At 38.2% G+C, this 27,037-nt stretch overlaps 1 protein-coding gene across 3 annotated transcripts in view; it reads left to right on the plus strand.

Annotated features, from left to right (window-relative positions):
- Positions 1 to 1,244: 1,244 nt before the first annotated feature.
- Positions 1,245 to 27,037, plus strand: part of GAS2L3 (growth arrest specific 2 like 3) — a 40,607-nt gene continuing 14,814 nt past the window's right edge. For 2 of the 3 annotated variants that reach the window (XM_029204223.1, XM_029204220.1), the window contains exons 1-7: positions 1,245 to 1,283; positions 12,512 to 12,557; positions 17,504 to 17,672; positions 18,832 to 18,947; positions 21,220 to 21,361; positions 25,447 to 25,510; positions 26,435 to 26,573. In XM_029204223.1, the coding sequence (XP_029060056.1) occupies positions 12,534 to 12,557; positions 17,504 to 17,672; positions 18,832 to 18,947; positions 21,220 to 21,361; positions 25,447 to 25,510; positions 26,435 to 26,573 (654 nt within the window). In that variant the 5' untranslated portion in view covers positions 1,245 to 1,283; positions 12,512 to 12,533. Of the gene's footprint in view, positions 1,284 to 12,511; positions 12,558 to 17,503; positions 17,673 to 17,850; positions 17,903 to 18,831; positions 18,948 to 21,219; positions 21,362 to 25,446; positions 25,511 to 26,434; positions 26,574 to 27,037 lie in introns of those variants that run through there. The other variant, XM_029204222.1, reaches the window with a different exon arrangement.

The following is a 27,037-nucleotide window of genomic DNA, read 5'->3' on the forward strand; positions in this document are numbered from 1 at the left end:
TCTGTGCTTATTCCTCCAGCCTGATCTACCTCCGAATCCCCAAACTTTAATCATTCAGAACTACTATTCCCAGAACAACTGCTCTCACATCCCTGGAAGCTTGTTTTTCTGCCTAGAAAGCACTCCTTACTCCAAATTATCGTCTCTCTTGGCAGATTTTTATTCGTCCTTCAAAATTCAAGTCCTTTCAAACCTCTGACCATCACCCTCCAAGACTGTTAGGTGTTCCCTCTTTTCGCAGACTTCCACTGATTTCCACTGAGTCTTCACCACGCTGCTGGGCACTTGAAGGCAGGGGCTGTCGTTTTCACTTTTGTCTCCTCAGCGAGCAACGGTACCTCCTCATTGTTTTTGATAGGTGAATGAAGGAGTAAATGCTGAGGAACATCATTCCAGGCAATTCCACTCTTTACAGATGGGAAACTGAGGCCCAGAAAGGCAACATGATGTGACAAAATTTAACTAAGAAGAGGGGAAAGGCCTGGCCTTTCAGGCTTTCGGCACCGATTTTGCCCCCGTAATAAGCCACAATTAGTGATCACAGACCTACCTCTTGTTACATACAAGACCAGTCTCCATACTTCAACTCTGGGAGCTAGTACGCAGCTCTAATTGCGTTGAGGTTACTCCTTCTCCTCCCCCAGACGCCAACATCCTCTTTCCGCTTTCAGTTGTGGCCTGCAGCTACCGGATTTCTCTCCATCCCTCTCCCCACACTCCTCACAGGACTCCCATTCCTGCAGGGTGACAGTTTGTATCCGGAAACCGTAGCGCCCTCAGTACAGCCAGATCGCGGGTGGATTTAGAATTGGGAGGGGCTCTTAACAGAACAGGATAAAACTCAGAGCAACTCTACCGCGCACTATTCCGGGATGCTTGGAGGAGAAGTTGATTCACCTCGCCTGCTAATCGGGACAAAAAGGGTTTGTTGCTGTCGCTGAGGGGCCAGATGAGAGGAGGTACTCTGTGACCAAGCCATTTTCTGTGAGAAGAGGAGCTTAGCCCCCCAGAGTTGTGAGACGCCAGGCTGAGGAAGACGAGGCGCCCCTCGACTCAGAGGCCCGCGGGTCTCCTGCTTCTCGGCGGCTTGGGGGCGGGGCCTCCAGCCAAGCCCCCTCTCCGCCTTCTGATTGGTTCCTTCAAAACAGGCGGCGGCGAACCACTGCGAAGCTCGAGGCAGAGGCGGCGGCTGCGGCGGCGGTTGGGCAGGGGCGTGCCGGCCAGGCACAGATTGAGCGAAATGTCGCCCCACAGGGAGCAGTGACCCTCCTGCGCCTGGGCGGGTGAGTACTTCCCTGTTTGCCTTCTCTTTCCTCGCGAACTCTTACTTGCCTTCTCGGGGCTGCCGCGCCTCAGCTTGCGCTCGAAGAGCCCCCAGCGCTCCGCGGAGGGGAAGCGGTGGTTCGGTTGGGGCCCCGAGTTGCGGGATCCAAGATGCTGTGCGATTGGCCCGCTGCGGGAGTCTTGTGCTCTGATTGGTCCCCGGGGCCGTCAAGGTGAAGTTATGCCTGCCTTCCCATGCCCACCCGGGTGCTGTGCGAGGGGCCACAGGTGTGCTGGGGCGGGGACGGCAGGTGTGGGTGTGCTAGGTTAGGGGAGAGGTAGCGACCCGCTGCCGCTCTGCTTTAGACTCCAAGGAGGGATGAGAGCCTGAAGCTAGTTTAGGCTCTCCAGGGGCACCTTCATTTCCAAGCACCTAGCACATATAGGGTCACTTGATTCCTTAGTGCCTCCCTCAGCAAGAAGTGATGAAGTCACTGACGTTGGAAGGAGAATGACACATAGTCATTTTGCACTCTGGCAGAGTTTACAGTTTCTTCCGTATTTGTTCCCTCCAGTCGTTGCAAGGCCCATGTCGCCGAATAACTGGAGGCTCTGTTCTATGCTTTCCCCACCCACACGTCTCGGTTTGAAAGGCTGCATTACGGGGAGGTTTGTAGATTGCCTTGGAAGTCGGAGGAAAGTTTTGGAGGGAGTGCTTGACCATGCAGTCACTCCTGGTTCCTAACTTTTCGAACCACGGGATTGAGTCTTATGGATTTAGAGTGCTTTGTGGTACGTCTGGTGAAGTTGAGTCGTTATTAAGTGAAGAGATTTTTTTTTTTTTGCAGGCCCTGTCTAGGTCAGAGTTTGGGTTTTGCTTCGTTTGTGTGGAGAGTGCTCATACCTACTCTCTCAGAAGATAAGCAGTTTGTGAACTGCTGTCTGATTACCTCACTTGGGACTTAAATAATTAGGAATTGGAATTCTCACCACCTCAGATTCCCTTTGGGAGGAGATTGGAATAGATTTGAATGAAAAAGTGGAAACTGGTGGTAGTCGTCTGGTGTAGAATCCCGATACATGTTGCCTGTCTGACTCATCTCTTTAAAAAACTCATTAAAAACCCACAGATTTTGAATAGTGGGTGTCTCTGCTATTTTTATATTAATGAATTATAAGTAATATTTCTTTTAATGTAGCAGAGTTTCTAAACATGGGGGCTCTGAAATCACACTTTACTATGTGTGTGACCTTAGGCAAGTTACTTAATCTTTCTAAGCCTAAGTTTCATACTGTGCAAACGAAGGTTAATAATAAATAGTTCCTACCTTATTGATGTGAAGGTCATTGTGAAGATCAAGTGAAATAATCCATAGTACAGTGCCTGACACATAGCTTGCATTATTTCTATGCTGTTTAATTTGGATTAAAAGTTTCAAGCTATCCCCAAAGGGCAGGCAGAGAGGAGCAGAAGGTGAAGGCAGTGCCAGAGGTCATGGTAGCTGTCATTCGTTGATTAAGTTAGTCCATGTAAAGCACTTAAAATTATTTCTGGCACATACTAAACACTCACTACTGCTTATCACGCATTATTACCTAGAATGTGTCAGGTACTGTTCTAGGTGCTTTACTTATATTATTGTTAAACCTCTTAATAATCCTGCAGTCTCCTTGGTGTTTTCTCCATGTCATAGATTAAACTGAAGCTCAGAGAAAGGAATTAAGCTACTAAGGTCCACCCAGAATTCAGTCTAGACTGTCTCCAGTGTCCAGTCTCTTTTTTTTTTTTTAAATCACACTACTCTTGCATTTATATTCCCAGCTATAAGCAACTTCTCTGCAGAGTTGTTTGTATGGCCCAGGTTCATTTCTGCTGTGGGTATCAGTTTATTTTGAATACTTCATTAAAAAGTAGTGAGAAGTAACTTGTGATGGTAAATCAAAGTGTGTGATAAGGGAATAATGTCAACAGTATACCTGCTAATATACTAAAAAACTAAATGAGTCCAGTGATGTTTGGATGATTGGTCAGTTCAGAAGTAATGTTTCCTAATTTATATTTTCCCATTTAGTTTTTGCTCATTTACTGTACTTTTTACTAAGCAGCACTTTCTTTTTCTTTCCTGTCAATCTCAATTTAAGTTTGGAGATAAGAATGAAAGTTCAGTTATTTCAATAAGTTTTTTCAATCTGGCTGTTGATGAGGAAAGTAAGGGATTAAGATTAATGTGTATTGTTATGTTTTGCTTTCTTACAGTAACATGGCTGTGTATGTATATCTATATATGTGTGTTTTACTTTCTTCCTATTATTTGTTGCTTCCTATACTTTGATATCAGATATACCTTTACATCCTTAATGAACCATACAGTGTACATAGAATTTGAGAGACTAGGAAACTTGAGTCTGTCAGTCTGTTTTCTCATTTTGAATTTCCCTATTTTAGTTGAAATGTAACTGCCATAGAGAAATGCCTAAGAAGTAATGTTTATAAGATGCAGGCAATAATTATAATTGTATCTCTTTAGTGTTTCTCCTTCTAAAAACTCATAAAGTTTTATCATGTTATTATGTTGTTACAGAGTAGGTGGTTTTAACAGAATGTTGCCATGTATTTCATAAGTGAATTACTAATGTACAAAGACCTAGAATGTATGAAATGTAGCAGAGACATTAAATGCAGTTTTGTTTTTGCTGCTGAAAGTGTCATGGGGATTTACAGTATTAAAACCATCAGTCATATGTTAGATATTGCTGAAGTGCTGATAGAGACTTCTGCCTACTCTCACAAAACATAAACTTTTTTGTAAGAAAGTATAAGCTATGGTGAAGAACTCACTTTATATGGAATTTTAAACATTATGACTTTTGTTTTCCCTTGATGGATGACTTGTTAATATTTTTGATCCCCAAAATAAAATTGGCTCTTGGGGCTTCCCTGGTGGCGCAGTGGTTGAGAGTCCGCCTGCCGATGCAAGGGACGCGGGTTCGTGCCCCGGTCCGGGAAGATCCCACATGCAGCGGAGCGGCTGGGCCCGTGAGCCATGGCCGCTGAGCCTGCGCGTCCGGAACCTGTGCTCCGCAACAGGAGAGGCCAAAAAAGTGAGAGGCCCCCGAACCCCCAAAAAAAAAAAAAAAAAAAAAATTGGCTGTTGAAAAAAATTATTTAACTTTGTTCAAGAGTTTTTCTTTTTCACACACACACACACACAGTTTAGAAAACACTGTGATCCCAGTAACATACTTAAATACTGTACTGCAGATTGCTTTTGGTTGCATGACATATAATAGACATCTTTTCATATCAGTACATACAGCTCTTATTCTTTTTTTAATGTTGTTTTTACATTTCTTTGTTACCGTATACGTATGTTTTCCAGAGTCTTTTAGTCTATCATATATAAAGGCAAATGGATTTTAAGTTTTAAAAAAATTTTTGTATCCCACAAAATTTTATGACAAACTAATAATTCTGTGTAATACAAAATTAAATTATTCAGGTTGGATCTCTGCCAAACATTGCAAAAGGAAATTTTCAAATAAAAGAGTAAAGACTCCCAACAAATGAAGGGGCTTTATATTTTGCAGATAACATGTGATGTTTTATTACGTAGTAAGAATCTTATTTCTTCCTCTTAAAAATCTTCATCTGCTTTGGAAGCTACCTTTACCTTAAAGGAATATACCACAGACTTATTTCATTATTGTTTCATATTTCCTTTAGTAATAAATACAACACTTATTGTTTAGGAGTAATTCCAGGGCTAAATTTAGCACTGAGTTCTACATACAAGTGGAAGAGATGGAGAAGGTTACCCCCTTACGAATCTTATTTTTTTTTTAAGTATAGAGTACAGCAAAATAGAAGCCTATATTGCTATACAACCTAAACAGGGGAGGAGGTTCACAGAGGCTTTTTAGAGCAGTTGAATCTGAAGGGTAGGTAGGAGTGAGTCTGAAAGAGGGGAGGAAGGGGAGCGTTCCATGTAGATGGATCACAGAGATGAGAGAGCAGCGTGCTCCACGGGCCAAAAGAAGTTCAACATGGCTGGAGTGTAAGGGTCAGAGGTGGCCGGGGGGATCCTGTAAGGCTTTGATGGCTTCCTTAAGGACTTTAGGCTTTATCCTGAAGGCAGTGGAGAGCCATTAAGGGTTTTTATTTGTTTATTATTTCTGGCTGCGTTGGGTCTTCGTTGCTGTACGCAGGCTTTCTCTAGTTGCGATGAGCGGGGCTACTCTTCTTTGGGGTGCATGGGCTTCTCATTGCGATGGTTTCTCTTGTTGTGGAGCACGGGCTCTAGGCATGCGGGCTTCAGTAGTTGTGGCTCACAGGCTCTAGAGTGCAGGCTCAGCAGCTGTGGCACACGGGCTTAGTTGCTCCGTGGCATGTGGGATCTTCCCGGCCCAGGGCTTGAACCTGTGTTCCCTGCATTGGCAGGCGGATTCTTAACCACTGCGCCACCAGGGAAGCCCCCATTAAGGGTTTTAAGCAGGGAAGTAGTAACATCCTTAGATGGGAGTTTGTGAAGGCTCACCCTGGCTGCAGTACATGAACAAGTTGGAGGCATGAAAGGGTAGAGAGAGGGCGACTGGTTGGAGGCTGTTTCAGTAAACCTGGAAAAGGATGGTGGTGGCTTGAACTAAAGGAGTGGCCTTGGGTATTGAAGAGAAAATGTAAAGGTAGAAACAACGAGATATGGCCACTGATTGTTCTGGCTGAGGTAGGGTTGGAGCCTGGGGCGGAGCTGTGAGAGAGGAAGGAGTCCGCATGACCTGGAACTTGGTGAGTGTGGGTGCTGTTCCCTGAGACAGTAAACACTAGGAGCCTTTGTAAATATTTAAATGAATGAGTGAATGAATGATCTCAGATGTACAAAGGCAGGGCCATTGTTGATGACGATAGCACACACACAGCAATCACAATGGCTTTTACCTGTAAATTTTGCATCTTTTTTTTTTTTTTTAAGTGTACTATATACAGCTGGTGCCCTTTACTCGTTGCTTCAATGCATTGGCCTTGCTACGTCTTCTAACCATGTTTGGATACGTATCGCTTTCTCTAGGTCAAATGTCTTGACCCTTTGGGAATATCTTCCTTTCTTCGCTTAAGATGTGTATTAGTTTCCTATTACTGCTAGAACAAATAACCACAAACTTGGTCGTTTATAACAACATAAATGTATTTTACAGTTGGGAGGTCAAAATTCTGAAATGAGCTAAAAAAAAGAAAAAGACGTTAGTAGGGCTGCATCCATTTTAAGGGTTGGGGGTAGGGGGGTAGCTCTTTTCTTCCCCTTTTCCAGCCTCTAGCAGGCACCTGCGTTTCCTGGCTGCTTCCTCTCCAAGCCAGCAGCGTAACAGCTCCAGCCTCTCTCTTTCTCTGCCTCTTGTGTCATGACATCTCTTTCTCTCTCTCTGCTTCTCTTGGCACATCCCCTTCTCTGGCTGTGACCTTTCTGCATCCCTCTTATAAGGACTCTGGTGATTACATTGGGCTCACCAGGATAATCTCCCATCTCCTTAGGCCCTTAATTTACTCAATCGCCAAGATCCATTTTGCCCACGAAGGCAGCATATTCACAGGTTTTGGGGTTTAGTACATAGACATCTTTGGGGACCATTATGTGGTCTACCACAATGGAATTTATTTAAAAGCCATAATAAAAATGTACCTGTCCAGTAGGGCAGCCCTATGAATTCCTGAGTAGCACATTGCTCCCGGAGTCCTTGTGCACTGGCACAGCTGTTCTGTCCCGTTCATTTGGACCCTCTGCCAAATACACCAGTTTTAGTCATTTTTTTCATAGTGATTCCTCTGGTGTATCAGGCAGCTCACTTAACCTGCTGGTACCTTGACTAGTAACCACTTCACATATTTCACCTTGGACATGTTTGGTGAGAGGCAAAATTATTTATTGGGTCACATAATAAATAAAAGTGAAAAATAATACCCAAAAAAAGTCTCCTGTCAGACATGTGCCTGCTGTATGGCTATTTCCAAGCTTTGCTGTCACATTTCACCTACCTGGTTTTTCCTAGAGATGTTCACATATCTCCCACCAGAAGTGTTTCCTAAACTTTCAGCTTGAATACTTCTCTCAACACTACTTCCGACAGCAATCCAGGAACTTAAAATATACTTGGTCAAGCAATGTACAGAAACAACGAAAAAACAGCATAAAGCACTGTAAGGACAGGTAGTTGGGAGAAATGCTATGTGAATTCAAGAGCTACAGATATAGGCAGAATTAATTCAGGCCCATCAGGAAGGGCTTCTGGGAGGAGGTAAATCAGAAGAGTTGTAAACCTGGATTAGTCGAGGTAAGGACTTTGCTGACTCTTTCTCTCGTGTCTAAATGTTGGTTTTTTCCAGGACTTGTTCCTAGATCTTGTCACTGCTTTCTCCATTTCTTTCTCGGATGATCTCATTCTTTCCAGTGGTTTTATCCCCCAAGGATTGCTGGCAATTTCTATCTCCTCCTGAACTTTCTTCTTAGCTCTAGATTAGTATTTCCAACTGCCAACCTGACATTTCCGCTTGAATGTCTTTGAAGCCTTCTCAAATTAGACATGACCAAAACATAGCACTTTTGCCCTGTCTCTGCTTTGTTCCCCGCTTCAGTCTGTTCAGACTCCCATCATCTTCATCGCAGTAAACGCTGCAACTATCCATTTACTCAACTGCTTAAGCCAGAAACCCAAGAGTTGTTCCTGACGCTTCACTCTGCCCTTACCTCCCTCGCCTTCACCCTCCATCTCTAACCATTATCAAGTCTTGATTCTAACTCCAAAATAGATGTCAAACCCATCCACTTTTCTCCGGTGGATACTTTGTCAGCATCCCTGCCCAGGCACCATCACTGGTCACTGAACTGCTGCAGTGGATCCCCTCCTCTTCCCCTTCCAGGCTGCTCTCCATCTCACTTCCTGTGTGCTCAGTTTCCTTTGCTGTCACTGTTTCTACCCCTCTATGCTTCTCCTTCTCTCAGTGTTTCCGCTAATTCTTTTCCCCACATCTCTACCCACCTCTCCTTCTGTTTTCTTCCCCCTTTCTCTGTTAAACCCATCAGTATTTCACTCCCATGTTTCTCTCTCCCCCTCAGGGAGCTCTGTTAAACTATGAAATACATTATGTCTCTCCCTTGGTTAAAACTCTTCCATGGGTTCCCACTGCAATTAGAATAAAATCTACTTTCCTCAGTATGGCGTCACGTGGTGGGGCTACTGCCTGACTTTCCAACCCTATCCTAAGCCGCACGTGCTCCACGCTTCAGCCATACTGGCTTCTTTCAGTTCTCGGAATGCGCCAAACTCTCTCCCCTTCTGTACAGAGTCTTTGCAAAAATTATTCTCTGTGCATAGAACTCTTCCCTGTCTCTCTCCCTGGCTAATTGCCACCATTCTTCAAGTTCATGTTTTTCCTCCAGCAAAACCATTTCTAAATCACTCAATCAAAGTCTTAAAGTAGGCCCCTGCTGTCTCTCTGTTTTTTCTTTCAAAACAATTACCATGATTTAACCTTGTGTATTCACTACATACACAAGTGAATGTAGTAGCTCCATGAGAGCATCACATCTGTTATGTTCATCACTGCGTCTGTTGCCTGTGGTGCCCAGTTAAATAAAGGGTGTGAATAAATGATTGCTTAATAAATGAAGGAGTGGACACTGCTTGGACAAACATATAGCTTGAACAGTGATAGAGCCACAGAAATGAGTGAAACCAATAGAGTGGACGGTGAGGAGACAGCCTGAATGGAGCAAAGGGCCTATGTGTGACACAATCCTTAAGCCTTATTCTAGCAAGAGACTTCTATGTTACACATTCATATTTGAGTATGGATGTTGGTATTTTAAAGTTTTTATGTTCACTTACAACCGTATTTATTTTTATCTTAGTAAAAGAAGCTTTCCAAATTACACTTAATGATTTCTCAGTATTAGCTTTTTCTTACCTCTTTTTAATTTGATGAATTATGTTAAATGAACTATAATTATGTCCTATCATAGTATCATCGTAACAACTCATTTGTTAAGTGCTAGCTATGTATCAGGTACTTTATTTGTATCACCTTATTTAATCTTTACAACAAGCATACAAGAGAGGTGGTGGTATCCCATTTAGCAGATGGGTCTGCTACTTTCTACTACCCCAGTGGTGCCTTTATGGTGATTTATTTTAGTATACATTAAAAAATATGAAATATGTTTGGTATGGATACAGCATTTCTATTTTTTCTTCTAGGCACTTAGGAAATATTTAACTCAGAATTTTAAAGCTGAGAAAGTTGTTTTTTATTCCCCTGAACAAATCAGTATATCTTCTTTAACTATTTTTCTAAATGAAACATTAAAAATGATGAAACGTTTTTTTGACACACAGAAGGGCGTACAGACCAGTATAATAATACCTGTGTTCTCACTGCTTATCTTGAACTGAAATCTTACTGGTACAGTTGAAAGGCCTCTGTGCATTCCATCCTAATCTCATCTCCGTCCCCTCCTCAGCAGTAACCACTGCGCCAACTTGGGCATTTACCGCATCCCTGCAGCTTATGTGTCTTGGCAGTCATCTGTCGGCTGGGTGCCGAATGTATATGTGTTGCAGTGGCAGTTAATGTTACTATTTTTCTGAGGAAACTTACTTTATTTCTTCGCTTTTTTGCCATTCTTTTCCAAGTCGGCCCCCAATTTGTACCAGGACTGAGACATACCACCTTGTGCTCTCCCCACCACATTTTATAATGTGAGTGAGGAATTAAAATATACTCAGTTTCAGAGCCTACAGCTGTGGAACAAAGGAGCAGCTCCACGGGCTGGCATTTTTTTCCCATCCTGATCTGAAGTCAAACTGGTATGAAGAGCCTTACCATAAATAATCTTGAGGACCTCATGGCTGAAAGCGTTTCTAAGTGGGCTAGGCCCAAATTCTGTTTAAGTTTTAGGTGGATAAGTGCACTCTGTGCTTCTAACATTTTCTCCAGATTTAAAAAATTAAGTATAGTATTCACTTGTGATCTGTGCATACGCTGTTTGTCTTGTTAAAGCAGGGTTAGCGGATAGTTTGGGCTTGGTCATTTGAGAGCTCTTTTTTTTTGCCCAAATCCAAGGGAAAAGACTTCCTCAAGATGGCACAGAATTAAAGTAGTCTTCTCCAAAAAGACAGACAAAAACAGAAACCAAAAAAAGCCAATAAATTGCTAATCGAGGTGCAGATCCAGAAACGAAGAGTTGCTGATTCGGTATAATTGGTTTATGTGGAAAAAAAAAATGTAGAGACTGAGGCTTTTAGGGAAAGATAGATAAGAGGAAAGCAGGTAATAAACTGAGTAAGAAGCAAGAATTGGGATTGTGATGCAGATTGGGGACTGGGCTAACGGTAGACAAGAAGCTGCTGTTGGGATTCAATGCTTGAGACAAAAATGATTTGGAAAGAGAATAGTGAATGACTAGAAAGTATGAATAACTGGCTCTTAGGATCTGGAACACAGTAAATACTCAGGAGTTAATGATGATTCACTGATACAATCTCATCAGTTTATAAAAGTTTTCCAATAAAAGCATATCTTTGTGTACCTGATAGTTTTTCACATATGAAGACATATTATAACTTATCTGAGTACCATTTATTAAATAACTTCTTTTTAAAGGTAATCCAAATGGTTAATTTTGTTATCTTTAAAGTAGTTCTTTCTATTTCATAAGAATGATGTGGGGGAATATATATATATATATATATATATATATATAATAGACTCTCTGCTAAAGTTCAGTGATTGAAGCTTGTGCACAAATTCTTCGTTTCTTTCATAGAATTAATTTTGTTGAATTTTCCATAAAAACTGCAACTACTAAACATTCTTGTGATAGCTTCTTTGTGACTGTGTCACTGTTCTTGATTTGCACACGCCTTATAATTCAGGCCTTCTTTTGTTTGGGGTTGGCAGTTCCAGCTGTTCAAGCTCTTGTCTGATTATGTGGGACTCCTTATTTTAATGGGAGCAGCTTCTTTGCTGTATTTTTTAAAAATGGTCTCGGAAGCTTCTTACTGTGGATCTTTGTTGGGGACAAAGGATTATTTATGCTAAAGGAAAACGTATTCCCCACTGAGTTAGCTCGTGGGAAGCATAACAAACTCATTAGTAATGCCCAATTGTACTTTGGCCTTTTGCTAGGGTAGAGAGAAGGAAAAATGACATCAAGGACATTCTGCTGTCCTTTGCCTTCTTGCAAAGACAATGTGATGTGTAACATCAGACTTTTCAGTTAGGTTTAGCTCCAGTTCAGCTTTGGTACTGGAAGAAATGTTCCTGAGAGGAAAGTGGGATGTGTAGTTGGCGCATCTACACATCTGAGGTATGTTTGGTATAACTTAGGGGAGAAAGTAACTTTTCCTTGGAAATTGATAGCCTTATAAGCCATTTTCTATTTTTTCTTAGAATATTTTAATGGTGGTTTACAATAAAAAATAGACTAGCATGTTATGCTGCTATAAGCAATCTAAAATCCTAGGTTTTATATAGTCTGTTATTCTGAGTGTTTTCAAACTCTTCACTTTCTTTCCTCTGAAAATACATTAAAGAATTGTATTAATCCAACTTAAAGTTGTGGGTTTTTTTCTTGTATGTTTCAAGAATAGTCCTTTAGAGTTCAAATTGCTTTTTTTTTTTGGTCTTTAGCACCTCATGGAGAAAATAACTTATGGAAAATTATTAAGGAAAGGCATTGAGTATTGTTTCATAGTTAAAATTGATATTTTTCTTTATTACCTTGTCATCTGGTGGAAGAAGCTTATGGTTAAACTTGAGAATTTATACAAAGTTCGGGTGAACTTATCTCTTTGTAAAGATCAGATGAGAGATACTTGACTTTCAGTATCAGTTGTGATATTTGTATTTACATTATATTTACAGTGTGTTTACAGGGGAAAATTCTGGGGCAGTTTTAAGGTAAGCTAAGTTTTATTGTTAGTTTTATTTTACTAGTCAGATGCTTCAAGAATTACTTTGATATTAGTGCCAGAAACTATATATTAAAGTGTGTTTTCCTCTTTCAAATGAGGAGTACTTTTATGAAGTAAGAAACGAGGAGTATGATTGCCTTCTCCTATGGTCAAATTATTCCAAATAGAAAAGTACTAGGTTTTCAGTCAGATAGGAGAATAAATCAGATTCCTTGTAATTTGAGGGTTTGGGGGAGTAGGAAAGCTACCATTGTCTGCATATTAATGTTTTGTTTTATTTTCATAGCAGCAATATCATTTCAGCATAGATGACCATGCTGCCTGCAATTCAAGTAAGTGGTTTTCTTGGGAAAATATATATTTAAGTTAATGAGATTAATATAATAAGATTACAGTAGTTAGAAAAAAACTAAAATTATCACAAAAATTTTGTTTTACTGTTTTTTTAAGCATCAGATTTAATAACACTTTTTATTTTCACTTTCTAGTTCTGAAAAGACTTTAATATTAAGCTTTCATTTATACTGCATATTTGTAAGAATCAAAAATATCTTAGGATTGGTGGGTTCATCGTATTTGTACTACCCTGGGAAAAGAATTGGAATAGTTTGTGATTTTCTTCTCATTACAGTTTAGTATATGTTTGTAGTTAAAAGAGCTTTCAATGAAAACAAATATAAATTCTTAATTTTAGATAACTGTACATGTGCCCTGTAATGCCTGTAAATAATGTGTCATTAAAACTTAAAATTTAGAGTGGTTTTTTTTTGGTTAGTTTTTTGGTGAGGGGAAGCAAGATGGAGGTAATAAGACAAACCAGAATGATCTTACATTTGATTGATTTCCAGAGTTGGTATTTATTCTTAGATGCTTTAAAAGTTTTCTTTCTTTTGACATAAACAGAACATGACTGAATTTTAACTTAAAGATAAAAATCACCTTGAAGGTCTACCTAGGAAGATGTAAGCGCTGATAATAAAATTTGCCTTTGAAAGTGAGAATTTTAGAGTCAGTCCGATTTTGTGTCTGATTTTTGTTCTGCCACTCTGCTTGTGAGATCCTGGCAAGTTATTTTACCTCTCTGAGTCCCCGCTCCCTTGCCTCTGAGGTGAGGATAACAGCGCGTATTTTTCAGGGTAGTTGTGAGGAATCAATGAGATAACATGAGCCAAGTGCCTCCTGGAATGTGTTGTTACCTAGTAGGCACTTCAGAACTTTGGTTGTATCATTGGTACAACGAAATTATCCGGATGTAAAGCTGGAGATTATAACTGTGTCGTGAAAGTTTTTTTTTTTTTTTAATTAAGAAAGAAGGCTTATCAAGATAGCAGTGTGTGATAGCCTAGAGAAGATAACTTATTTATAAAATGGTTAAGAACAATTCTGAATGGGATGCTGCTTTCTCCCTCCTACGCTGTGCAGCTATATCCTCCTACCCTACTAATAAAGAGTTCTTTTGTACTGTTTTCCTTTGGGGACTTGGGAGTCCATGGCAGTCTTCCAAAAGGTCTTACTCTTCCCCTTTGGGGTCTTCTCTAATCCACATTGAGTATGCTCAGAACTCCTTATTTCTCAAAACCAGTTTTTATCTGATTACTTCTGTTCATCTCTTTTTATCCAAGTCTCAGAATTGTCATCAGTTTCATGTTGATTATATTTTCTATATTCCTTATAAAGTGCTTTTTATCATTGCCACATTGACCATGTTTTTCTCATTTCTCTCCTAATGGCCATTAATACTTTCTTAAATTGGTGATTTTTTTTCCATAGTGTTGTCTTATAGTTCCACGAACCCGCCTCTGACCTAGATTCCACAGATCTGTCCCTATTGATACTTCTCCAAGAGTACCCTTGACATCCCTCGTGGAAGTTTTTGCTTCTCTCCCTGGTGAATGTGAGAACTTCCTCGATTTTCACCTCTTTGCTAATTAGGCTTCGTTTTTCATAAGTGCCTTGCAGAGAGGAGACACCCAGTAGATAGCTGGTTTCTTATTCATTTAATCCATGAAGGTCTTCCTTGCCCCTTTTTTATGTCCCTGATTCTGATTAGTAAATAAACTTACAGTCTAAAAATCAATGAACTAGATAGTTCCTAATCTCTTTTGGGTCATAGACCCTTTCCAGAATCTAACAGAAACTATGAACTCTCTCTCTCTGAGAAAAGGCCCATTTGTACGTAGGCCTAAATTTTTGCCTAAATGTAAGTTGTTTATATACTGATTCAAGTTCTTCTGTAGACTGCCTATGGTTAGGAATCTCTGCAGTGTGACAGCTTTCAGCATGATTGAGAACAATCTTTATACATGCAGGTTTTGTTATTAACATCTAGCTTTTAACAACATTAATATGCTACTGACTAGCCCAGGTTTTTATAGTTTTCTGCTTGTAATAATAGGAAAATCCAAGTACTCTTCTCCCTAATGTGCCAAGAACTTAGAATGACTTTCGTTAATTTTAGCTTCTCCATTTTCATACATGATATTTTCAAAACCACCTTCCTAGATAATGTACATGTTTCCTTGACAAACATTTGCATCTTCTCTGCCTTTTGTCAGCTCAGCCAAATGGTTAAAGGACAAATAACATTCTGCTGACTGTAAAATACCATTTATTGTAAGATGCATCTTGATTTTGATGGTACAAAGAGTCATTTGCTAGTATCTGTTCCTCAAGTATTCAACTAATATTTTTGACTGCCTATCATGAGGTAGGTCTTATACTGAGTCCTGGGATTACAGAAGCAAGACATTCTTATGAAGGGAAGATTTAGATATTATATCTTTGCTGTACTCCCTTTGAAGTAATTCTAAGACAATTTGGGGAAATAACATCTTGTTTTTTTCCAAAAACTTTATGGGATCCTCATGTATTTAGGAGTTAATTCCCCAAATCTCTACCCTCAGTTTCTGAAATAATGCCCCTCGAATAACAATGTTTCTCTTAGTATTTGGGTATTTTTATTAAGTTTTGCTACTCCTGCTTGCCTCTTGTGGTATATATTCATTGTCTTCCTTTGCCTGTGAGATTTTTTAAAAAATGTGTTTATTTCTCATCATAGGAGATTGGAAGCAGCTCTTTTCTTCCCCTCTATGTTTGTCTGGGTTAACAATGGTGTTGTTATGGCTTTTGATTTGGTATAGTAACACCTGCCTCAAATAAACCTCAGTAAGTTTAATATATTTCGGGGGGGGGAATTATCTACATTGAAAAATCAAGACAGAACTAGGTTCACTTGGTATTACCTATACTTATGCCTCTTTTTAAAAAACTTTTAAAATTTTTATTTTAAAGCAATCACAAACTTGCAAAGTGTTTGTTAAGTGTAGAGCAGAGATTTGAACCATTTGAGAGTAGGTTGCAAATCTAATGTCCCGTTACCTCTGGTACTTTAGTGCATTTATCGCGTGCAAGGACTCCCTCCTATACAGCCACAATGAAATCATCAGAATCAGGATATTAGCGTTGGTACAGAACTACTATCTAATACTCAGGCCACATTCAACTATTTGTCAGTTGTCCCAATAATGTCCAGTTCAGAATCACCTGTTGCGTTTAGTTGTCGTGCCCCTTAGTCTTTATTAGTATTTGCTTTCTTTAATGACCTTGACACTTTTGAGTATTACAGACCAATTATTTTGTAGAATGTCCCTCAATTTAGATTTGCCTGATGTTTTCTCATGATTAGATTCAGGTTATGCATCTTGGCAGGACTATCACAGAGGGATGTTGTGTTGTCTCGTTGTATCCTGTCAGGTGCATATGATTTTGATTGATCCTGTTGTTGATCATGTTCACCTGTGTCACTCGGTTAAGTTGCTGCCTGGGTTAAGTTGCTGCCTGATGAGTTTCTCTACTGTGAAATTACTTTTTTTCTCTTTGTAGTAGGTATTTCTGGGGAAGTACTTTGAAAGTATATGGAAATCTCATTCCTCATCAAAATTCCAGTTTATTCATTTATTTATATCTAGGTGGACTCAGAGTTGTCCATTTTATTCAGTGTGTTATAATCCACTTAGATCATTATTTTGATGCTCAAATTTTTCTTGATTTGGCCAGCAGAAGTCCCTTCAAGCTGACTTCTGTGTCCTTTTGCATGTTCCTATCATTCTTTGAGCACTTCTTTGCTTTCTGGTAAAACTTACTTGATTCCAACACCATAGGGTTCATTCTAGTTTTCTCAGTCCATAGTTGTACCTCTTTTCTTTGGCAGTGAGAAACCTGGCTCCCATTTGATAAATCCCCGTGTATGTAACCCGTCTCCCTTTGTTGCTGCCACCCCTCCCTGAGCTGATGCCCTTCTCAGCTCAGTTGGGCTCTGACACCCTGCACTGGGATGTTCCTCCGTTGTCCCCAGCGGACACCCTCTTTATCCTGCTCAGGGTCTGATGCTGCACAGGGCCGTTGCCATGCGTGGATGCCCTGTCACCTCACTCAAGCTCTGACCCTCCATTTCAAGCTGCCCTCCTGTGAGAACCCCTTTATCACTTCACTTGGGCTCTGATACCCCTTTCTGAGTTGAGATTTGACACAGTCTTTTCTCTAACTAATCTTATATTAAAAGTATATCTAATTGTATTTCAAAATTTTGCAAGTGTTGGTTTGATAGCATGTTTCTGTCAGTTTTTATTCTAAACCAGGGATTGACCAGGTAGTAAACATTTTTAGCTTAGTGAGTAAGTAGGCAGAATCAAAGCTATTATGTAGGTACTTACATAACTACCATTTTAAAATGTAAAAACCATTCTTAGCTTGTGGGCCATGCAAAATCAAGTGACAGACCACATTATTTAGAATTTTTTTTTTAGATAACACTGTTATTATGATTTAAAGTTTATAAAATGCCAACTATGCATTCATTCATTTATCCATTATTCAACAAATATTGTTAGGCCCAATGCTAGATTCTACAAAGATGTAGCTTATAAGGCAGGTATTATTAATTCATTTTACAGCCAAGATGCTGATACTCTGGTCAAGTAACTTGTCAAACTTATGCAGCTAAGAAGTGAAAGAAAAAAATTATTTGTTGACTTTCATCCCCTCAGTTTGATGGTAGAACCCATTCATTAATTAGGGATTCACTTACATTTATCACAGAATTGAATACGGAAAGTGTCTCAAGTATCTAGGCTAATAGTTTGCTTCTGGTTTATTAACTTTCTGTGAGCTGCTGCAGCTCTGTATATTAAATATGGTCTGTAATTCATTATTTAAATATAAATGTTAGGCATGCTGACTTTTAACAGGGTTGCATCCATTCGGTTGGTGTTTTCTCTAGGTGTGGTTTGGAGAAGACCTGCCTCTAAGTCCACGGAGTCCTCTGACCCCCAGACATGGGCCAGGTTTGGCTGATGTTTGTCAGTATGATGAGTGGATAGCTGTGAGGCACGAAGCTACCCTGTTGCCCATGCAAGAAGATCTGTCAATCTGGCTATCTGGTTTATTAGGTAAGGCTTGCAAAGATGCTCAAAATTGTAATCTCTTATTCAGTAAATGTTTATTGAGAATCTTACTCTTTGTCAAGGAATGATAGTTCCAGAGGCTGGGGATCCTCTAGTGATGGAAATATTTGATGTCCTTTTTCTCACCAAGCTTACATTCTAGTTGGGAAGATATTCTGATTCACCCTGACCCTCGGGGCTTGAACAGTAAGCAAGTTTGAGGCTTCATGGAAGAGGTCAGTAGTAAGAGCTGTGAATAATCAACATTTTAATTGTTAATGTTAAAAAAAATTTTAAGTGTATAGGTCTAATTTGGGGGTCTGTATTTTATTGATTTCTTTTTTCTCCTTAAACTTGTGTAAGGCATGAGATTCTGGGTGGAATATATGCTGTAGTTAAAATGATTCCTGTTTCTGAGGCTTCGAGGGGCAGAGGTATATGAAACCTAGGAGGAAATGTCAGCTTGGAGAATGCATGGCATCATATTTCTTTACTCAGTTAGAGGGACATGAGTGCTCTGAACTTTCTCCCTAGAAAAAAACTCTCTTTTAAATAACAGAATTTCATGTAGCATTGTAAGGTTTTCGTGAGGAGGAATATATATGTATAAAGCTCATCTATGGTCTTTGAAGAGAATTAAAAACGCACTAAACTCTCACTCTTATATCAGTTTGAAGATTTGGATAATTTCTTAAAAGTTTATTATGTAATAATGCTTCCAAATAAGGGATTTTAGAGGTGAAAAGTTGGTGTTTTCTGAGTGCTTGTTACATTGTTATCTTTAATTTTTAAATTGCAACAAAGACCATCTTACTTATAGAGAATCTTTCTTGTGCAAGCAGTTGTAATGTGCAGTGAATCAAAACTTAACCTTAATAGTGGATCTTGAAATATAAAACACTTTGGTGTTTTTCAGTGAAATAAAGTAGATGTCATTTATTTTTCCTGTGCTTCTACACCACAGATATTTTTGTTTCAGTTGACTTTCTCTTAATTTGATATTATCTGCTGTTTTAACTGTACCTTCTAAGAGTGAATGCTCAGAGTCTGATCTAATATTTGCCTAGTGTTTCAGCTATAATCCGATTACATTTAATTAAACTTTAACCATATTGTTTGAATTTACTGTTTCTAGAAGGCTCTTAGCTTTGAAATATGTTTTTAGGTATTGAAGTTAAGGCAGAAAGGTTATTGGAAGAACTTGATAATGGAGTACTGTTATGCCAACTGATTGATGTTCTTCAAAACACGGTGAAAACATGCAACTCTGAAGAACCAGTGGTAAGAAAATGTTTGACAGTAGTGATTTAATACCTTGGTACATATTGATTTGCTTATGTATATTTCATATCATCTCTACAAGGCTGTAAACTTCCAACGCAGCTATATGTAAAATCTTGGATAATTTACTTAATCTTTTTGAGCATCTGAAAAAATATTCTCACTTGTAAAATGGAGATATTAACATTTACCTTGTAGGATATATTTTCGAGGATTCAGCAACATTAAATGAGATAATATATAGATAATGGTTAGCTTATATAGATAATGCCTGGTGCATAGTAAATATCTAAATAGCTAGTTCTTCTTGAGAACAATAATAGTACCTTCCTTATAGGATTCCTGTGAGAGTTAAGTGAAAAAAGAGGTTGTGATGGTTCCTGGCACACAGTTAAGAGCTATTATCATCATCTTTTTATTCTTTATATATTGTCTTCATGGTAAATTCATAAATATTGGCTGAATGAATAATACGTTTTTTAGATACTTTTCTACCGTTGACCCTGAAGTTGGGATTTGAGGTAGATAAGGTTTCCTCTCTTTTCATCAAATATGGTTATTTTCACTCATGGGATCTGGTGTCTGTGAGTGTGCATTCTAGATATTAACATAGCGCTGGTGGAAATATAAAGTAGTACCATCTTTCTTGGGGGACAATGGGTAACATATATCACATTGAAAATAAAGCACATCCTTTGATACGTAATGTAATTCTAATTCCAGGAATTTATTCTAAGAAAATAACCACAAATTCACAAAAACGAGTGTGCAAAAAAAATTAAGAACAACCTAAATGCTCATCAGTAGGGAAGTTGTTTAAAATTAATTATGGTACCTAAATAGAGTAGAATATTATCTATTCATTAGAAATGACTTTTAATTTTTGTGTTTTTTTTTTTTTACCTCAAAAGATGCCTGCAACCTATCATTAAGTGTGCATGCACACATACACAAATCAGATTGCAGAAGAGCCTGTTTACGTAGCATTCTGTAGGTACAGATGTACTTGTGTATGGAGATGTCTTACTGAAATGTGGATAAGAAGATTTCAATTGATACTAACCATCTTTGTATTTGGCTGTGTTGATTTTTTTTTCCTATATACAACTAGAAAAACTCACAAGGTTATTGTAATCCTAGAAAATAATAGCAACAGGAAGGAAACATAAGGAACTGGTAATAGTGTGGTTCTCTCCAAGGAGAGAAAGGAACTGAGGGGTAGTGGTAGGAGAAAGACTTATACTCTACTGTGTCCATTGCATTTTAAAAAATCATATGTGTGAATTTCTTATTCAAGTAAAAATTTGAAACAAAACTAAAAACCCCTCAGCCGGGCTTCCCTGGTGGTGCAGTTTTTAAGAATGTGCCTGCCCCAGTGCAGGGGACGCAGGTTTGAGCCCTGGTCTGGGAAGATCCCACATGCCGCAGAGCAACTAAGCCTGTGTGCCACAACTACTGAGCCTGCGCTCTAGAGCCCGCAAGCCACAACTACTGAGCCCATGTGCCACAAGTACTGAAGCCTGCACGCCTAGAGCCCGTGCTCCGCAACAAGAGAAGCCACTGCAATGAGAAGCCTGCGCACCACAACGAAGAGTAGCCCCCACTGGCCACAACTAGAGAAAGCCCGTGCACAGAAATGAAGACCCAATGCAGCCAAAAAAAAAGAGATGAATAATTTCTAAAAAAACCCAAACCTCAGCCTCAGCAGGATTATCTGAATACTCTTGGTCCAGGAAATAAAAATGAATTAGGATTCTGTAAAACTTAGCTTGTCAGTTTTCAAAGAACTTTAATTAAGAATGGGCTACTACTTCCTTGTTTGAAAGTCTCCTCAAGAAACTCAGAACCATATTTATGAATCTGCAAATAAGGAAGTTAGCAAAATTGAGACTGTGTAAACCTTTAACATAGCAATAATTTTGTGTTTGTATTGAACTGTGTTTGGAGAGATAAACTATAAAGATGTGCTTTGGAATTATTAGACTATCATTTTTTATCTTAACTAAGACTCTCATGTCATTTTAAAAAGAAAGGTTAGAGATGCGTGATCCTGCTGCTAATTTTGACCTGACTGTTTTCCTAGGAATCATTTTCTAGAATATGCTTAATGAAAAGCAAAATAAAATGATTTTTGAAGATGCCTTTTTCCTCTAGTGCTATGCACTTTTTAGTTACATTCAATGCACTGAACATTTATTTAGTAATATTAAAATGGATATTTAATGAAAATATCCTTGATGCATGTTTGAAATTATTCTTTTGTCTTTTCCAGAATTTTCCAATGAGAAAAGTGCCCTGTAAGAAAGATGCTGCATCAGGTTCGTTCTTTGCTAGAGACAATACTGCGAACTTCCTTCACTGGTGCAGGCACATCGGCGTTGATGAGACTTACCTCTTTGAATCTGAAGGTTTAGGTAAGTGTTGTTGTTGTGTTTAATGTTTATTAGGATATTTTTGTATGCCTCACTTCTAATTTTTCTTTCCAAGTAAGGACTCAAATGCCACATCTCATTTTACTAGAAACATTTATACTCTAAATATATGTAAACAATTGGAGAATCAGATTCCAGATCAAATGTATGATAAAAGCTTTTCATTTATGTTTTAGATCCTATATATCTAGAATGGCCTGGACATATTTTACTTCCTAAATGAGTTGGCTATGGGAAGGTTCTGGATTAAGGCTTAACTAATTAATGTTTTCATCAAGAATTACTCTATCAAGTCTAAATTACTAGTAATTTCTTTTTAACTAGATAATTACAGAAATAACAGAAGGCCAAATGATGTATGTTCATGGTGTTTAGATTTACCTCGTAAACAGCAGCTGCCAATTTGGTTATCTAAATGGGCTAATGCTTTTAAAAAGTCATGCTCTATTGAAGAATTATTGATGTATTTTCTCATTTCATTTAAGTCAACAGAAACATCTGTGCAGTGACCAAAGTGAAAACTATCTAAGTTTTAGACTATATATTTCCTCAAAGTATTTATGTGTGCGTGCACGTGTGCGTGCACACACACACACACACTCACAGAATTTATAATGTTTTGATAAGAGCAGTAGCATACCAAGGGCGGGGGTCATGGGAATAGTATTCGGTCCTGGTAGAGAGAAGTATTTTGTCACTGACATTGCTTAGAATTGCCGGTTCATGGTGATAATAAAAAGCAAACCAACTTTTTAGTTGGTTTCATTATTGTATTAGGTTATTAATGTTGTAAATATTTCTATTGACCATGCACACCCTGTTGCCTGCAGACAGGTAGCTGTTCCCCACTGTTACCTGTTTAGTATGCCTCTGGATATTCTTATCCAGTGTAGAATTAAAACTAATGGATTGCTATTTTACCCCCCAGTTTGCACCCTGCTTTAATCCAGGTGTGCTCATCATTAAGCATATTAGGTTTCTTTTTATTCATAGCATTTAAAAAATTGAGGTATGTTCACGTAACATAAAATGTATCATTTCAAAATGTAGACTTCAGTGGTTTTTAGTATACTCACGATTTGTGCAGATATCACCATTATTAATTCCGGAACATTTCCATCACTCCAAAAAGAAAACCCATACCTATTAGCAGTTGGACCCAGTTACTCCATATCTCCATCCTCTGGCAACCACCAGTCTACTTTCTTTCTCTATAGATTTGCTACTCTGGACTTTTCATGTAAATAAAATCATGCAATATGTAGCTTTTGTGTCTGGCTATTTTCAGTTAGCATTATGGGTCATTTATGTTGTAGCATCTAACAGTACTTCATTCCTTTTTATGGCTGAATGATATTTCGTTGTATGGATATACATTTTTTAATCTACTATCAGCTAATGGACATTTTGATTGTTTCTATTTTGGGGTTATTATTAATAATCCTGCTATGAACATTTGTATGCAAGTTTTTGAGTGAACATATGTTTTAAATTCAGGGATATACCTAGGAGTGGAATTATTGGGTCATATGGTAATTCTGTGTTTATCTGTTTGGGGAACTACCAAACTGTTTTCACAGTGGCCACACCATTTTACATTCCCACTAGCAATGCACAAAGGTTCCAATTTCTTCACATAGTTGTCAACACTTGTTATTATTTTTTAAAATTACAGCTGACCCTTGAACAATCCAGGAGTTAGGGGCAGCGGTCCCCTAACCCTGCAGTCAAAAATCTGGATATAACTTTACAGTCAGCCCTTTGTAGCCACGGTTCTGAATCCACAGATTCAACCAACCACAGATCTTATAGTACTGTAGTATGTATTTATTGAAAAAAATCCATGTGTAAGTGGACCCACACAGTTCAAACCATGTTGTTCAAGGGTCAACTGTATAACCATCCTAGTGGGTGTGAAGTGGTATCTCATTGTGGTTTTGATTTGCATTTCCCTAAAGACTAATGATGTTGAGCATCTTTACATGGGCTTATTGGCCATTTGTATATCTTCTTTACAGAAATGTCCATTCAAATCTTCTGCTCATTTTTGGGGGAGTCAATTGTCTTTTTTTGTAGACTTGTAAGAGTTCTTTCTTTATTCTGGATATTAGGCCCTTATTAGATATATGATTTGCCAATATGTTCTTCTGGTCTTTGGGTTGCCTTTTCACTTTCGTGATAGTGTCCTTTGATGCATAGAAGTTTTTAATTTTGATGAAGTTCAGTTTATCTTTTCTTTGATTGCTTGTGCTTTTGTTGTCATATCTAAAAAACCATTGCCTAATCCAAGGTCACACAGATTTTCACCTATATTTCCTTCTAGGATTTTTATAGGTTTAGCTTTTACATTTTGGTCTGTAATGCATTTTGAGTTATTTTTTGTATACTGTGTGAAGAAGGAGTCTAAATTCATTCTTTTGCATGTAGATATCCAGTTGTCTTAGCACCATTTGTTGAAAAGACTGTTTTTTCCCCTTTGAGTTGTCTTGGCACCCTTGTTGAAAATCAATTGAACATAAACATATGAGTTTATTTCTGGACACTGTTTCATTCCACTGGTCTGTATGTCTATCCTTAAGCCAGTAAACACTGTCCTGATTACTGTAGTTTTGAAATTGGGTAGTATGAGTCTTCCAACTTTGTGCTTTTTAAAAGTTGTTTTGGCTATTCTATATTTCTTACAGTTCTTTATGAATTTTATCATCAGCTTGTCCATTTCTGGAAAAATAAAAGGCTCTTGGAATTTTGATAGGGATTGCACTGAATCTGTAGGTCAGTTTGGAGAGTATTACAATAACAATATATGTCTTCCAATCCATGAACATAGGATGTCTTTCAATTTATTTATATCATTTAATTTCTTTCAACAATATTTTATAGTTTTCAGTGTACAAGTCTTACAATTCTTTGGTTAAATTTATTCCTAAGTACTTTATTCTTCTTGAAGCTATTGTGAATGTAATCATTTCCTTAATTACATTTCAGATTGTTTATTGCTAATGTATAAAATGCAATGACTTTTGTATATTGATCTCATATCCTGCAACTTTGCTGAACTTGCTTATTAGCTCTATTAGTTTTTCTGTAGATTCTTTAGGGTTTTCTAAACAAAGGACCATATCACCTGTAGATACAGTTTTCCTTCTTCCTTTCCAATCTAGATGGCATTTATTTATTTTTCTTGCCCAAATGCCCTGGCTAGAACCTCAAGTACAATGTTGAATAGAATTGGTATGGGTGGACATCCTTCTTTTCCCTGGTCTTAGCCTCGAGGAAGACATTCAGTCTTTCACCATTAATAATGATGTTAGCTATGGGTTTTCCAGATTTCATATTTATAAAGTTCTCCTCTGTTTCTACTTTGTTGAGTCTTTTTTTTGTCATGAAAGGGTGTTTGATTTTGTCAAAAGCGTTTTCTGTGTCTACTGAGATAGCTGTATGTTTCTTTTCCTTTATTTTATCAATATGGTGAATTATATTGATTGATTTTCATACGTTGAACCAACCTTGCACTTCTGGGATAAATCTCACTTGCTGCTGGATTCAGTTTGCCAGTATTTCATTGAGAATTTTTTACATCTGTGTTCATAAAGGATATTTGTCTTTAGTTTTCTTGTGATGTCTTTTTCTGACTTTGATATCAGGGTAATATAGGCCTCATAGAATGAGTAGAGAAGTGCTCTCTCCTCTTCTATTTTTGGAAGAGTTGAAGAAGGCTGTTAACACATAGTCCTGTGCTAAAGATAGTTTAGAATAAAATTGAAGTGATACGTTTCTTCAATAATATCTCCTGTTAAGAGATCTGAAATATTAATAATTTAATGTTACTAAGGTCTTAGTTTTTTAGACTTAAAATACTACACAGGTAAGCATCCGTGGTAAATTTTAATCTTCTGGTTGACCATTTTCTTTTTAATTTCAGGAAGATGATAATATGTAGAAAAAATAAAAGTCTTTTCTGAGTCTCCAAATAAGTAATGCTACTGTCTTTTCTTTTACTTCTTTCATGCCATAAATATATTTGCTTATTTAATTTGCCCCCTAAAATATGTGGTCTTATTTTTCAGTTTTGCACAAAGATCCGAGACAGGTGTATCTTTGTCTTCTTGAAATTGGTCGAATTGTGTCAAGGTATGTATTCCACAATATTTCAGAATTTCAATGTCATAAACATTTTTTAAGCTGCTTTATTTTATCGAGAACACTATTTTCTATAAATGAAAATAATTTTTGATTGGAATAAAGGTAACTTAATTTACTGTTTTTTCTTTCTTTTTGTTTCTTTATTAACTTTGTTGTGTTCACGTGAGCCATGTCATGTGTCAACATCTGCTTGCTCATGTAGCTTGCCTTCATTTAGTATTAAACTGTAAAAGTGGATACTTACATTTTTCAGATCAAAAGTAGAGTAAGAGGGCTTCCCTGGTGGCGCAGTGGTTGAGAGTCCGCCTGCCGATGCAGGGGACATGGGTTTGTGCCCCGGTCCGGGAGGATCCCACATGCCGCGGAGCGGCTGGGCCCGTGAGCCATGGCCGCTGAGCCTGCGCGTCCGGAGCCTGTGCTCCGCAACGGGCGAGGCCACAACAGTGAGAGGCCCGCGTACCGGAAAAAAAAAAAAAAAAAAGTAGAGTAAGAGCATGCAATCTTTAAGCAGTTCAAGGTGAAGCAAGTCCTTTAGACACAAAGAGGGTCTGATAAGAAGGCTGAGGCCTGGTATCCTCCATACCTAGCTCGACCCCATCTTCACTCACGAGATGACTTGTTTTTTGTTTTTTTTAACAAGCTGATTTTGAAAGGTACGTTTAGGATCCCTGATAGAATATTGGGAGCATTCAGTAACCCAAATATATATATGCTATGATGTAAAGATGATAATCTGAATTTTTGGCAATCTGTGGGACATTATAAAGCATTTCCAGATGTCCCAGTGAAACAACTGGTAGAAGAGAGTCATATAGACTTTATTTAAAAATAAAAGATAACCTATTGTGATATACATGGAAGTACTTGGCTCAGACTTCACTTGTTTGATGAGATCTCATGATTGGTTTTCAGCTATGGGGTTGAGCCACCAGTATTAGTAAAATTTGAGAAAGAAATTGAGCTAGAAGAGACCTTACTTAATACTTCTGGGCCTGAAGATTCCATCAGCATTCCAAAATCATGCTGTCAGCATGAAGAGCTGCACGAAGCTGTAAGTAATTGCACACTTTCTTTCAACTATGATGCGTCAGAATCTCATAGTTCGCCAAAAGTGTTCCTCTTTCATTTTTATTAATTGAAGAGGGAAAAAAAAGTAGCATGAATGAAAGTATTTATTGCAGTATTACTTATAAGGCTGAAAAATTGGAAGCAATGTAAATACTCTCAAATTGGGCAATGGCTAGGTAAATTAGGATTTACTATTTTAGCAGAATAATCATTTTTGGTAATCATTATGAAGACTATATAGCAACAAGAAAAAAGTTTACTTTGTGAAAAGTATGTATCAGAACAAGGAGAATGAAAATAATTGATATTAGGGTAGTACCTTTACAGATGATTTTAATTTCTTTAGCTATTTCCTTTAATGTTAAAATGTTAATTACACAATAGCTAAAACCAGAAGAGAACATTTTTTATTCACAGCACTTACTCCTTTTAGGCTCACCAACTTAT

The sequence above is a fragment of the Monodon monoceros genome, unplaced genomic scaffold (genome assembly GCF_005190385.1).
Source record: "Monodon monoceros isolate NGI ecotype Baffin Bay Population unplaced genomic scaffold, NGI_Narwhal_1 Super_Scaffold_6, whole genome shotgun sequence".
NCBI lineage: Eukaryota > Metazoa > Chordata > Mammalia > Artiodactyla > Monodontidae > Monodon > Monodon monoceros.